The 15,756-nt window shown below is 36.0% G+C and overlaps 1 protein-coding gene across 15 annotated transcripts in view; it reads left to right on the top strand.

Annotated features, from left to right (window-relative positions):
• Window positions 1–15,756, top strand: part of PARD3 (par-3 family cell polarity regulator) — a 458,414-nt gene that overhangs the window by 225,739 nt on the left and 216,919 nt on the right. For all 15 annotated transcript variants that reach the window (XM_065666724.1, XM_065666723.1, XM_065666722.1 and 12 more), the window contains 2 exons: window positions 5,486–5,574; window positions 9,114–9,197. In XM_065666724.1, the coding sequence (XP_065522796.1) occupies window positions 5,486–5,574; window positions 9,114–9,197 (173 nt within the window). The remainder of the gene's footprint in view (window positions 1–5,485; window positions 5,575–9,113; window positions 9,198–15,756) is intronic.

Here is a 15,756-nt window from a genome sequence, read left to right as displayed (position 1 = left end):
ACCTACTTTATATTGCAAGGACCAAACAAACGTTTATAAACACAGCTGCCAGGAGACTAATAGCATATAACGGTCTCTTTTTCTATAATCATTACAGTGAAGTTCAAGAGAATAAAAGGGGAAAGATGAAGGGCAGATTTTAATAACATAAGCATTATTGTTGTTGTGTCCCAGCTGGGGAAAAAAATACTGATAGGCAGTTTTTTCCGGAGCTTGTTGCTATTCCTAATGTGTCATTCTCTACAGTAGAATCTAAAGTACCTGTTGGACGTTATATACTATTCCTTCTGTTTGGTATTTACAATAATTTCACTCATTATGCTAAAATTAAATGCTAGAAAACAAACAAACTTGAATTCTTCTTCCTAAGCACAGTAGCTGTGTATTGACAGGCTTTCATTTGCAGAGGGGTGTATGTCTGATATACTTACTTATCATACGTTGCTCACACTGGTAGCTCTGCCTGTTTACCACCATGGTTGCAATTGCTTGATATTTCAAGACCCTGCTTTCTGTTAGTAATGTTATTAAAAATGCTGTTGTGTGATGAGAGCATCCACCTCATATGAAAATACTTTGCTGTAGTTACGTTGCAGACTAGTAAATATATAAAGGAGGTTTAATTGTTTTAAAAGATGGTTCCTTTGTATAGCTGTTGTGTACCCATGTCAGCCTGTCTTTCTGATGGGGCTGGATCAGTTAACAACTTTACAAGTCAGAAAAATGTTAGGTTTTTTTTTTGTTTGTTTTTGTTTTTGTACAGTGCAAACAGATGTACTACAATTAACAGCTAGATTTAACAGACTTTCTGTTTTTTACAAAATATGTTAGATCTCAGAGTGGATGAATATGCTTTCCCAGGTGAGGGCTTCATGGTGCAGCTGAGCCGGCTGTGATGCAAGCTTGTGTCTGCTATGGGATGGGGCTGGGTGCGAATGCTGAGCACTAGTGCCCTGACCATCCTGGCTTTCCATAATCCCCTTCCTGGCTCTCAGATAAAGCGGAGAATTAAGCTGTCTAAATTGAGTGTAAGTTAACAGCAAAGTCAGGGCAAGAAGGTGGAGGTTTCGGAGAGGGAGCTGTACTTGCTGTCGGAGGTGCAGGTAGAGACAAAAGAGGAATAAATTTAACATTGTGGGTTGCAGAAGTGAACAAGGTGAATGTGCAGAAGGGAGGTCATTGGTGAAACATTAGTACGGCTCCATGCCCTCCTGTATTATGATGACTCTACTTATAACCTCCTTTTCTTTAATGTTAATTTGGATTTAACTCAGTGGACAAGATATTTTCTATTTACACAATAAGTGACCAGTCAGATTTTTTCTTGTGTGTTGGTCAGTGTAGCAGATATTGCCTTGGAGCATTGAAGTCATCTGAAAGCAGATTTACTCTGTTTCATATAACCACTGTCACTAAAATATGCTACCAGTCACTTTCTGAACAATAATGGAACAATTATTATATCCTTACGAATATAAACTGAGTTGAAAAAAACCCACCCAAAGCAAACACCTTTACCCCCATTTTTTTCAGTTATTGATAGAATAGAGATCTTGCTATTGAATTTGAGAGATGGGATTAAGTGTTCAGGGAAGACAGATTTATACATAACCCTTACATGCCTTCAGAATCCATTTCCCATTGTATCTGGCGGAAGTAGATTGTAATCAGCACCTTCTGAGACCAGGCACCTAGAAACAAATACTGCACAAATGAAACCTGTAGGAATTTAAGCAACTGCACTAAATTTATTCAGACTCCCTGGCTGCTACTGAGTTTTCTGTAGATAGTCATTAAAAGATAAGAGAATGTGAAGAAGTTCTGCTTATGTTTTTGGGGAGTTCATTAGAAATTTATTGAACTGCAGAGATGAGTGGGAAAGTGCTTCTTTGAAGATGAAGTAGTGACTGGTAGTAATTGTGGATTAATCTGAGGCAGGAACTGATATTTTGGTAATGAAACTAAAAATGCTCTGTAAGATAGAGAAGGCATGGCTGGTTTTGAGCTTTGGAAGTGACACAAGGCAGTCTTTACAAAATTCCTGTGTCTTTTAAGAGAGAAGTTTGTGCACAGGTACACAGTAGCATTTCCTCAGATAATTTCTGAGTACAGATCCATTTAAAAGCATGAATAGCTGTTTGAAATCCCTAATTCTCTTGAATTAAAACAAATTTCAAGAAGTCTCCATTCTGTTTGGTGCCATAGCTCAGAGTGTCATTATATCATTTAATCTCCACATTAGTTGTCTATATACATTACAAACAGGATGGATGCCTTATGGACAGTTACATCATGTCTGGTGATATGGGTGAGAAGCCCTGGCAGAGCCATCTCATCTAAAGGGAACTGGGGGAATTTTACACTGAGCACACCAGTATATGTAGAAGTACATTGCAAAAGGTGCTTTAAATTGTCTTCTCTGCTGTGAAAAATGAAATTATCTTTTATTTACTCTATTTCAGTTTTGAAAACCAAAAACATTCTGTCTTTAGGGGCTGTACATTAAAAGCTGTATCTTTTGATATAGCAGGGATCGGCCTTTACAAGTTTGGGATTTTGCTCATGTTATTTTTTTCTGAGGAATATCTGCAGTAATACACATTTGGGTTCTCAGAAACTTTCTTGCTCTTCTAAATGTCCCTTTCTTCATTTTACTTCATTATAGCCCATCCAGGTGGAATTTGCCTTTCAGAAGAAAACTACTTTCCAAATAAAGAAATAATTGCTTGATGCAGATATTTTCACAGCTAGTTACTTTTCTTAGTAAATCAGAATTTTAAGTCAAATCCCTCTGCAGGTGTCCAATTTTTCTCTCCATTCACTTCAATGTAAATCAAAATCTGTGTTATTTGGAGAAGAAAAGAGAGCCTAATTACTGTAATATTAAAGATTTTTAAAAGGGTACATCATATATCTGTTGCTTATGGCAGTAGGGCTTTCATTATGGTTGTGATTCCCCCTCTAAGCACCTATTTACAGGCACATGCATGGCTTTGATACAGATCTGTCTGCTGTCCCGGAAAAGCCAGACAGAGGTGTGTGGGAGCTGCTGTTTCTTAATTGCTTGGATAACTAACAGTGAGTCTGGTTCCAAAACTTGCTGTGTTTATAATTCTCAGTACAAAAGGCAGAAAACATAGATGTGATGGTGCCAGATAGCATCTGTTTTACATAGCTTTGGATTTGCATTTTCTGATGTGTTAAATCCTAGTATTAAAAGATACAGTATAGACAGGTGGAAGGTAGGTTGGCTTTGGCTTCGTCTTGAATATACTCAGGGTCAGACAGGAGGATGTTCCTTCCCTTGGTAGAAAAACCTCTGGACTGCTGGGTAGGACAGAAAGAAAGCAAGTGGGATATGCAACAGGTGTGGAGGCTTAAGTGTGAGCTGACATTTGGAGGCTCTGGGAATGAAAGCAAAGGTACTATCAAGGCTGGGAAGTGGCAGAAAGAAGAATTTGCACAAGGAATTAGCTTGAGTCTTGCACAGTGGACTGTTATCTCAGGGAGGCACTGAAAGTGGGTTTTATCAAGAACAAGTCTGAGGGAACTTGCAGGAAGGGGAGTGTTGTTTACAGACTTACTTTAAACTAGTCAAGGGTAAAACTCGTGGGGATGAAAGATGATGAAGTGTAGGACCCAAATGGTACTAGATGAATGGTGCTTACATTTTATATGTCTGCTAAAATGACACAGAGTAAAGGAAGACATTTATTTGTTAGCAGAGGCATATCTACTAATAGGAAGGGTTGTTATTATTTCAGTCTCTTCTTACATGTGTAATACTTATTGTATGTTTGCTTGAAAAAAGCACGCATTGAAAATTGCCAAAAAACATTGTATTAACAAAGTTGCTTTCATTTGTGATGACCTTTTATCATAGCTGAGATTCAAAATTGTGTTTCATCAGGACCTCAGGTTTTAGACTTGCATATAATAACTTCAGTGCAATATAAATACATAATATTCTACAATCACCAGGGTCCCTAAGTTCAAAACAGGAAGCCCATGGCAACAACAATCTGCAAGATGTAGGAAAAAAGGCAGAACATTTCTTTTCAGTGTGAAGCAACTCCAGATGTCCTGATTTTCATATATATACCTTATTGCATGTAACTTTAGAATTGTCATGGTGATTTGAATATTTATTTTTAAACTGTGTACTGGTAAAACTTCAGCTGAAATTGGTAAATACAGAAATGTAAACACGAGCTTGTATTGCTGAATTATATTTTCCCTTTATATTTGGTTTACAAGCAACTTTTATTGTATGGAAAATATTTCATTTTGAGTTCTTGTTTAAGTTCATAATGCAGTTCTAAGCAGGTTCAAGATGCTGGTTAACCTTTGAAATGTAATACTTGCCTAGTGCTTAACAGAGGTAGATGACAAAGAAGTGCGCATTAAAGCGTCTGAAAACATGGGATCATCAGTCTTCAAGTGGCTTGGCTTCACGTAGCATGCTGCTACCCAGGATGCATGAGGCATATCTACAGACCATGGAACTTTGATGCACTCAGCCTCCTGCTTTTGCAGATTCTTAGTGGAAATGTCAATTAGACCAACTGCCTCTACCTGCCTTTAATATCTCTTCAGTAATTTACTACGTTGTCTGACTCTGTGTGCTAAACTCATAATCTGTCACTTATTTTAATGTTCTGATGGCTCTGGCTTTAGAAGCTAAGTTCATGTTTGAAACTTACTGTTCACACCTGATAATACTTTCTGTTTGGTCACATGGATAATTAAAAGCATAAGCTTCTAATGAGTAACGCAGGTATAAGAATAGTTTTAGATCTTCTTACTTTTAGTCCTTGCATTACCTTGATCTAAATTTGAAAGTACAGCATTACAATTTTGACATTAAAATTATGCATTTGGTGAATAACGTGTGTATTTTTTGGAAAGTCAAATTAAAAATAAAATCAATTTGTTAGTATTACAGCCCCACGTAATTCTCTGACGTCAGTTTTTCTGGCATGCTATTAATAAAACTCCTGTGATAAAATGTTTAAAAAGGTCTTGGCATTTTATGGAGTAATACAAGCTGTATTTTGAATTCTTAGCAAATGACTCTCAGGGAGTTGCCTTGTGTGTTTGGTTGAGTCCCCAGTAACCTGCCCAGAGAGAGCTCGGAAGGAGTTTGCTGATTATCAGCTGATTTGGTGCTTTTATTTGTCTACCGTTTAAAACAGTGCTGGCTGTGAGATCCTCTGTAGTGTTGTTGTAGTAAAATTATTGTCTAAAACTGGCTAAACTATAAATGCCATTACAAAAATTCATAAAGTGACAAAATTTACAAGTTTCAGACAGCAACAGAAAAGATTTTTGTTGTTGCAGAAGCACACATTTTCACTGCACATGTGATAAGTCCAATAATATGAAAATGGTAAAATGGCATTCTTGACATGAGTTAACTTATTAAACGTAGGTTTAATTTTTTTTTTTTCCCCTTTTTTTTTCCCCTCTGTTTTTTGATATCTAGGATGAAGATCGAACTGAAGAGGACAATAGCAGAGTTGAGCCTGTTGGACACGCAGACACTGGGTTGGAGAACGCCAGTTTTTCCCTGGAGTAAGTTGTTGGCAGAACACATTGTTTTAACGGCGAGTCTTGAGATTGAACATATACTAGTAAATAACTCAGAATAATGTTCTTAAGAGCAGTCTTTTTTAGGTCATATGTCATTTTAGTTTCAAACAATTTCCTTCATGGACCTTTTTTAAGCAGATTTCAAACAATTTAGAAAAAGCCTGTGTTAAAGGTGAGCATTGGAAACTTGACATTTTTAAGTGCTGATGCTACAGTAGATTTTCTCCCTCAAAGAAGATGCTTGTTTGATGGAACTCTGAAAACTTGACAGAAAGAATAGGGTCAGTGCTAGCACTTGTAGATCAACAAACAAGATTTTCAAAATGAAAAAACTTAATTCCAGTTCACAATAGCAGTTCACAGTCTACTGGGAAGATGTGGCCAGCAGATCAAGGGAGGTGATCCTCCCCCTCTACTCTGCTCTCATGAGACCCCATTTGGAGTGCTGTGTACAGTTCTGGTGTCCTCAACATAAAAAGGACATGGAACTGTTGGAACAAGTCCAGAGGAGGGCCATAAGGATGATCAGGGGACTGAAGCACCTCCCGTATGAAGACAGGCTGAGGAAGTTGGGGCTGTTCAGTCTGGATGAGAGAAGGCTGAGTGGAAACCTCATAGCAGTCTTCCAGCATTTGAAGGGGGCCTATAAGAATGCTAGAGAGGGACCTTTCATCAGGGACTGTAGTAATAGAACAAGGGGTAACGGATTTAAACTTAAACAGATTAAGTTCAGGTTAGATATAAGGAACAAGTTCTTTACTGTGAGGGTGGTGAGGCACTGCAACAGGTTGCGCAAAGAAGTGGTAAATGCTCCACCCCTGGCAGTGTTCAAGGCCCAGTTGGACAGAGCCTTGGGTGACATGGTTTAGTGTGAGGTGTCCCTGCCCATGGCAGGGGGGTTGGAACTGGGTGATCTTAAGGTCATTTCCAACCATAACTATTCTATGATTCTGTGTGCTTGAGGGTCAGATAAGTTGTTTGGTCAAAACCCTCATACGCTGTGCATGTACCAAAGGACTGGGAAGCTTCTCTAATTCTAAAAAAAATCAGTAAGGGATATTTTATTTCCCCACAAGATACATCAGGCTTGACCTTTTGCATCTTACTGCAAAGAGCTGATCCTTACTTTGCTATAGAATTAATGAGAAAATATCCCTTCTGCCCTTAAATTAAACTATTCAAATTGATTACATTTATATGTAAAAAAATAATTCTTCCGCTCTTTTTATTTCTGAATTACATTATGAATTACGTGCAGAGGATTTAGAAGTTAAAGATCATGGTGACAACTATTAGGCAACACATGCTGAACTTTACTCCCTTCCATTTACAGAATGTTACATTGCTAATTCAAAATGCTGTTTTGCTAAATGGAGTTTGCAGAACTTCTGTCAAACTTAATGCTTCTTGTTGTTGCTTTTAAGTAACTTACTGACTTTTCATCATCTGCCCCTTAATTCTTTTCTGGTTTGATATCATACTGCTTTCTATGTTTGAAGTAGTTGGCCTAAACTTCTGAGAAAATCAGGAAGCAAAATGGAAACAGTCTTTCGTAGGAAGGGATAATTTCCTTTTGTCTTTTGTTTTATGGAGTATAACATTTAAATTTGGGGTGGATTTTTTTTTTTAAGAAAAAGTATGAGAAAAACAAGTGTCTTGAACTTAAATTTTATGGAAAAAAAAGAAAGGTTGCTAACTCAAGCAGTAGAACAAGTTAAACAGTGCAGGCTGAGTATGAAAACTGACTTTCATTTTTTGTTAAAGCTGTGTTTTTCCACTTATGACAGTTCTAGGTGAATCGCACTGATTTTCACTTGTCCTTTTCCTTAGCCCTCAATTTTCTTTTAAGCTAATAGGAAAGTCAAAAAAGTTTGATGATAGGGAGCCATAAACATACCCCAATAGCAAAAGATGCACTTAAGAGTATCTTTTGGAGGTGAAAGGCCTTGTTTCATTCCTGTGAGCTGCTTTGCACACTAGCTGACAAAAACATAGCCTTATTGTTCAGTGAGAGTGAAACAAAGTTAGCCCTTGCAAAAACTGGGACAGGGAACATTACCAAATTCTGTAGTACTGTCAGACTTAGAACATTGGTCCAAGTCCAAAGAGTAACACATTTTTGGCTTATGTCTCCCAGCCCTCCTGTTGTTGCAGTACTTTCTTGAGCTAAACAGTGGCATCAGAGGTACAGACCTTCCGTTTGTGTTGTTTAAAAAAATGAGATTAAAAAAATCAGACATGAATCAGGGTGTACAACCAAGGTAAAATATATTAAAAAATTTAATGTGGAAGAAATAGAAAACCAACTGTAATGCAGGATTTGTGTTGACTTCCTAACAGTACATGGTCTGGTTATTCTCAAATCCAAATTAAGTGCTGCAAGCTTTCATGATGGGCCACCATATGATCAAGATCTTATTGAAGGAAGTAGAAAATCTTTTACTGCTGTCACAGGGCATTGGTCCTGCTCTTTGCTCCATTTCTAGATTAAATTTGATTTGTGTGCTTGTGAGAAACAAGCTTCTCAAAGATCTGTGTGTATATATATGTAGTGCCAGGAAATATGGAAAAAGTATGTAATACTAGAGAGAGGCATAAGCCACAAATTTAGATCATGGCTTGCGTTCAGATCTCTCACTTCCAGATTTACTGAGAGGTTTGGCCTTCATGTATTATTTTCTCATTTGGGTAGTTATAACTCTTTATGGTTCATGGGCTATATTCCACCTTTCCAGATGTGGGCATGTTTCAAATACATCAGTAGATTTCAATAGGAATCTATTTCTAGATTTTTTGCATGGCTCTTTCTGAACCTGTACTTTTCTCTTTCACTTCTCTCTTTACAGCAAAAGTATAATTGATAACTAGATGTATAGTTCCTTCAGGAGGATGTCTGGTTGGTTTTGAATATTATAGTTAAATCGTACTTTGGAAACTTTGCCTAGTAAGGAGGTACAGTAATCTTCCAATAAAAGAAAATGGAATTACAGTAAACCAAATTAATGTGGTTTAAAACTAGAAGACTTTAACCATTTAAAAAATTAATAATTCTCATTTGATTACAGGGTAGTTATGTGAACACTAATGTTGAGGCTAAGTGAATGCTCTTTAAGAAAAAAGTTAAGCGTGCTAGTGCTATGATCAGCTTTTAGACTTCTGAGGAAAAACTGTATGTGGTATTTAAGGTATTTCTGCTCAATGGTCCAAAAAGTGAACTTAAATTTAACTTTAGAATAAGGAAGAAATAAACAACATGCATGCAATGAAGATGACACCTTTTTATGTAGCAAAATAAGTTTGCAAAAAATTCTTTGAGCTTTGTTTTATTAATCAAAGTATTTTTGATGATTGATCTCCTTTCATGCCATCAGTTTAATCTTCAGGTATGTAGCATTCAACAGTGCTTTCATCACCATGAGTTGATTTCTGGAACGGCTTTGTTTTCTGTGTATGTTTGTGTGGGGTTTTTTGGTTCCTTCACGGTACATGTTCATATTCCCTCATTCGTCATTGTCTCACAGTGATATGGTAAAGCTCGTAGAAGTCTCCAATGACGGCGGGCCTCTGGGAATCCATGTAGTGCCTTTCAGTGCCCGAGGTGGAAGGTAACGTATTGTGTAGGATTGTAATTGAATTGTAACTTTCTATGTGTTATCTTGGTTGTGTTAGTTTTTATATTGTGTGCCTTTGCCTTCTATAGAATATCGTATGTTTTTCAAAAGGCAGTCTTGCTGATTAAAAAAGGAAGAAATGCAAATTTACTGACCCCGTACGTGGAATGGACTCTGTAATGGAAAGGCTCTGCTTAAAATGAGTTAGAACTGTGGGGTTTTAATAGAGGTCCTGTTGTAATCTCATGGGAAATTGTAGCATAAAGACATTTCCTTTTAGACTCTTTAATATTGTAATCTGCTGTTTTAGTTCAGATAGATATTTATGCAGCATTTCCTTGCTGGCTGTTTAGAGCCACAAGTTCCCAAATAACAACAGGAGGGTAAACCAGTGGCATCCTATGCCTGTGCTTGTTAAGAATGGAAGAGAAAACAATTGTCACACTTTCGAAATGTCTCATCTGCTGAGGTTAAAAAGAAGTAGCAAAACCAATTGAAACATTCATTTTGGGAAAGGTGAACTTGTTTTATTATATGACAGGCTGGAACTTCTGAAGTTGAATTGTTTATAAAAAAAAAAAGCATAAAGAAAGCCCTTTACATTAAGAAGTGCAATGTGGGAGATTATAGTAGTAAACAGAATGCATCATCTCTAATGCTTACTTTGCTAAGGTAGAGTTTTAGCATTTAGGGCCATTAATATTGCCTCAGAAAAATAGCTTAACTTTTGTAGTAATTAGTGATGGATTTGAAGCTTTTAAGTAAATTGAAAAATTAAAGTTCTGCAGGAATACATGCAAATCTTATTTTGCTGATGCATATTCTAAGTATACACTGTATTTTCTTTCTAAGGAAAAGGGGCACAAGTATATACTTTGAAAGTAATCTTAGATTACACATGAAGGTGTTTTATAATGTCACATGCCTGTTGCACAGCAACAATATCAGTTTAGTAATTAAGAACAGAAATAACTTGCTATACATATATATGTATCAAATATTAATTTCCTCTTTTCAGCTCTGATAATTTTTTTCTTCCTTCTATGCTAAATATCTTCACAGGATTTTAAACAAAGTATAAGAGTTTTATTTGCATTTGTTACTTGAAAGCCAGTGGTTTCATAGCCATACTCTTAATTATTAGGAGAAAATGTATTTTTGTTAATTTAAGGCTACTTTTTCTGAGGACTACAAGTATTAAGAACAAAATTCCATAAAGTGGTAAATTCTTCTCTTCATAATCTGGAATTCAGTAAATTCAGTGTGGGGACAGAAGGGGCATGAGTGAATGGTGCTTCAGACATAAGCTCAGAAGTAAATCCCATAAAATTGGAAGTGGTTGAAATGTTCATGCAGTTATCTAGGATTTAGACAGTGTGAAGGCCAAGAAAAAGATGGGTTTAAGAATGTTGGCTGCCTAGTAAGTACTTGTTTAATAAAATTGATGTTAGAAAGGTATATTTTGACATTTTAAATAAGAATTTTAACTCTAGTAAAATTCACTTACAGGCTGTTAATGTGGTTTTCAAGTCTGAGGTGAAGCTTAAACTGTTTATACATAATGAGAGCACGTAAAAGGAAAAAGCCGTAAACACAGAAATAAAATATCTGACATTTTTTAAAGGATGCTATGTTAAGAGCTATGAAGGACTTTTAACTTTTTTTTGTCCTGAGTTTGAGATTATATGATATAATTTTATTACAGGAAAGCCAGTTTTAAATATAGATGTTTAGAATTGACACATTTAAAAATTAATTCTGTTGCAATTAAATAATTTTGATATTAAAATTTATCTCATTTTCCTTCATAATACTAGAACTCCCCTCTTTGAAAACGGATGATACGTGCAGTTGCTCTCTGAGGTTTTTTTGATGCCCCTTAAAAATAAACTGCTGGAGAGGGGAGATTCTTGGGTCAGTAGCTTGAAAGTGTGGTGGAATATAGCTGAGGAGGATCTTGGCTATATCTAAAACATTTCTCCCATGCTGTTTGCATTGTAGTGGAGCAAAGGTACAGTTCATTGCTTTTTATTGATTATAAGCACTTCTGTTGTACTGCTGCTTTACTGTCAGCTGTGCCCACACCTCTACATGGTTTCACTGAGAGCAAATATATTTTCCCCAGCTGCCTGCAGCCAGCAGTGTGGGCAGGGAAAGGAATGCGGCCAACCTCAGGTTTGGAGTACTAGATAAGGAGTTTTGGTTTCTTTTTGCTTTGTTGCCTTTTTTGACCTTTTTTTATTTTTTTTTATTTTTTTTTAAATACCCCCCTGCCCCAGCTCTTTCGAGCAGTAAAGGTACGCTTGGTTCTCCTCTTGCTAGAGTCAGCAGAAGAGAAGATGCTTGGCAGGGATTTTCTCCTGCCTACTAGTTTCTCACTCTAGCCCATAGCTGCTCTTTGTTCCTCCTCTGGCTGCAAAGCAAAACGTTCGCTGCTACAGTGAAGTAACTTACCTGAGCAGATCCCCTTCTCAGTAGAAACCTAAATATATAAAACCAAACACAGTACTCAGTAAAGATGTTGAGGGGTATCCAAAAGGAAAAGATCCAGTGTATCACATACTTTAGTCCTTTGGCCTACTATTGTGTCCTGTAAGTTTGGTGATCAGTTCCAGTTATGCTGTTCTTCCATTGCCCTTCTTTTGCTTTTGAAAATGTTACTCAATAGGCAAATGATATTAAATCAATAATTTTAAAAAGTGAAAAAGTGTAAAAAAAAAAAGCTAATGCAATTCTCCCTTTTTACGTCTATGCAATAAGAAAGGGACATCTCCCACTAAAAATCTCCTCTCTCCCAAACAAACATCTGAAACCTTCAAAAATTACATCCCATAACTCTGTCCTTTATTTATATTGAGGAAATACTTGAGTTTTTCATGATCCTTTGAGGGTTTGGAGTAAGAATCTGTTTTCAATGTTGGCTTTTGATCTTGAACAAAAACTGTAAAGATCTCTGCCTTGTCTATTTAGATGCTGCTAATTATTTGTTCCTAGTAAAACACAGACTTTTTTTAATGGAAAAAATATAATCTTATCTCTATAATTCTCTGGGAAAAGTACTGTTGATTTGTACAGACATGGTCAAACTTTCTTCTGTGGATATGTTTCCTTATTGTCCTCCTGTTTTTTCTTCTAGAAGTTTATCAGTCCTTTATTGGCCTCTTTGATCATACGCTTTGAATAACAGATATTGTTCACCTTATGAAAAGGGAGGAGGGGTATGCATATTTATCACCTTATGGTTGTGAAGTTTTTCAATATTAAAGTTTTGTTTGTAAGACTTACTTACACATTTTTGCAGTGCCATAGATGCAGTGCTAAGCAGCATGGGAGTCATAAAAATGAAAGCAGAAAGAAAGACAGAATAGGAAGTTAACAGAAAAGCGTTCAGATGAAAGTAGACCAAAAAAAAAAAAAAAAAATGAATGAGAGGAAAGCATAAAAGGAAAGAAAATGTTAAATTTGTACAAAACTGCCTTTAGCACCAATTCTTCCTTCTTACTAGGTGCTCAGAGAGGGGGGCAAGCACTGAGTTCCCTAAGGATAGCATTTGAGCAGTCCTGGCTAATGGGAGATGTTATGTTGATGCATAAATGGGGTTACATTGAGTTCTTCTCTGCCAGCTTCATAGTAATTATAGTGTAATATACTGTTACATGGCCTCTTCTATTTTAAAGTCTTTGAAATCTTCTCAAGCTGTATACCCTGGCTGTTGTTCCAAAATCCTGCCATGTCTGTCTTTGGAAGGAGATCCAACTGACACGAGAATATATGAGATAAAATCAGAAATCTCTGTGAATAATGACATCGAAGTCATAGTCCCATATTCCCAAGACTACTGTGAAGTCTACTTAGTAAAAGAGAACAGAAAAGGATTTGGATATTCATCTGAAAACTCCATAAAGAACATCCATTAATAAGTATCAGACATGTTACTTTGATGCAGAGCAGTATGTAGGACTCTGCCAGCTATTTGAAGCAAGCCATAAAATCCATGATAAACCTCACAGCTAAAACCTGGCAGCTAAAAATATTTATTTGAGTTTGTGCTACATAACCGAAATGGAAGGAAGTCTCATAAGAATGGGAAAAATAAGAATTTTATTGCCTTTTTTCAGTTTAAATGACAAATTTAACAGATTTTATAAAAGAAAAAAAAACCCAAACCAACCAACCAAACCCAAATGAAGGTAGGCATTGATGTATACACAGTCCCTGGACTCAAAAATTGTTTATACATTTTTCTGTTTTGTAGTTCTATCTTTTTGCTTTTAGAGGAAATGCCCTTTGTTTTCTAGAATTTATAAATCACCTCATATTTCAATGTAAAAGTTTTAGTCTTTTACTCAACAAACAAAGAAAACTAAAGTAATATCTAATGGCCGTTGTCTATACTGAGAGTCCTTAATTCTGCCTTCGAGGTGTCTCTCTAAGAAAGATATTCTGTTTGATCATCTAGGAGATATGTGTTATCTGCATCCCCATTTATTCATCTCCTGCATTTCCAGCCTTTTAAGTCTCAAAGATAGCCATGGTTTTCAAAAACATATGCATTTGGAGAAGATTCCCTGTGGTGTGAATGTACTATTCCCTCACTCTTTTAGCTGTAATTCAAGTCTTTCCTTGTCTGATCTCAGATTTTTAAAAGTTACAGAAGCTTAATTTAGAGTACTATTCAAGCTAAAAAACTGAGGAGTAGTTACCAAGGATTGGAAATTGGTTCCGACTTCAGGCGTGAAAACTGATAAAGTTATTTTAGTGCCTCCACATTAGTGCTGTGATGTCAGTGTTGTGTGAAGAAGTTTATGTCTAATTTAGCGCTGATCAGCCACAATAATTTAACTTGAACAAACAAGCTGATTTACCTACGGTGACCTGTGAATCTCAGTAAATTTATACTATGTTTATGTTCCTGTAGACTTTCTCTGAGATCTTTTATTGCATGAAACTGTTACACATCAGCTTTGCCATCAATCATTATTTTTGCACCTTAATCTAGTTTTTGCCTTTTTAGGTTAGTGATTTTGTATAAACATCTAAATTGGTTATTTTCTGTTCTGTCTGATTTGATTATATTACAGTTAGCTTGCAGGTAATAGGTAAATAACTTCAGTGTGTATGTACAACGGGCGGTGATGGCCAAATCATATTCTAGATGCTCAATGTAATATTTTTATTACTCTCATAGTATTTACACTGTCAGTTTTTATTAAGACAAATTATCATCATTTCCATACAGCTGGATGGCATGTGGGGAGTTCACAGTTTCAAAGAACTAACCAGACTAACTCAGGCAATTTAGATGTCAATAAAACATTTGCTGCTTGTTTCTAGTTTTATCATTGGTTGTAATTTATACTGAGAACTGAAATGTTAACACATGTAGCTGAGTGTATTTTAATTACATAATTAGAGTAATGAACCTGGTAGAAATACAGTGGTGAAAATGCTAATATAATCTAAGTTGTTTACGTTCCCAATTAGATATTTAAAGCAAATACAAAGATTGAGCTCTGTGCTTTGGTACAGTTTCCCTTCTGTCCCTGTGTCAGCTAATGTTAGTCTAAAACAGTGCAGGTACCAAATTTCCGTTCGTAATTATTGTTTCAATAGAGTTGTAGAATTGCAGAGTATCTTGCAGAACAATATGGAATCTCATTCTTGAAAAGTTACAGTTTAATACGCATACAGTGGAAGAATTCATGTTAGAAAACATGTTGACTTACTTTAACTGGGAAAGATTAAGCAGATTCAAGTACACCCATATATTTCTGCGCTATATGGTTGTATTTAAACAAATATATAAACTGGCTTTTGTATTTTATACTATAATAGTTTACAGGCTTTCAGAATTTATGTTTTCCTAATGTGGGGAGCAATATAGAAACTGTAGTAGAGCTACATTTCCACTTACCAGGATTAATGATGGTAGCATACGGCAGGGAAAGAAAATCTAATTAGTCTTTAAGTTATTGCATATTTGCAATATCGTCTACTTTGTTTTTCTCCAGTTACTGCAACAACAAACATGAATTCCCATAATGCCTTTTTTAAGAGTCATATTCTGACATCTAACCACAAACAATTTTCATGAACATATATTTTCTGCAAGTTCTGGAAGAGAGTTCTCTGCTTTACAGAATTGCATTTGGGAAATTGTTTCTGGAACTGTGTCTAAAGGGATTTTTTGCTCTATGTGTTTATATATAAAAAATTAAATAAGTTAAAAGGCAGTGTGGGGATCCTGGTTTCACATTTGACTCAGATTGTTTGTCCAGCCTTAAACTGGTTCTCAGTGACTTTAGCTTTATATAGCCTGGTTAACCTAGCTCTAACATTTGTTAAAAAGCAGAATCCCCATGAGCAGCATATGTTGTGTCTGAGATGAGCAATGCTGTATTAATAGAACTTGTATCCTTTGTTTAATGAGATTATTTGCAATTTTCACTGGTAGTTTGTATGCTACATTGTTTTACTATTGATTAGGGTTAGTATTATTTTTAGTAGATCTGAGAGCTTAGGTGAAGTAAATTTAGCAAATGACAAACTATGC

The sequence above is a fragment of the Lathamus discolor genome, chromosome 2 (assembly GCF_037157495.1).
Source record: "Lathamus discolor isolate bLatDis1 chromosome 2, bLatDis1.hap1, whole genome shotgun sequence".
Classification (NCBI taxonomy): Eukaryota; Metazoa; Chordata; class Aves; order Psittaciformes; family Psittacidae; genus Lathamus; species Lathamus discolor.
The sequence above is the reverse complement of the archived record's forward strand: the minus strand, read 5'-3'. Positions and strand labels throughout refer to the sequence as shown.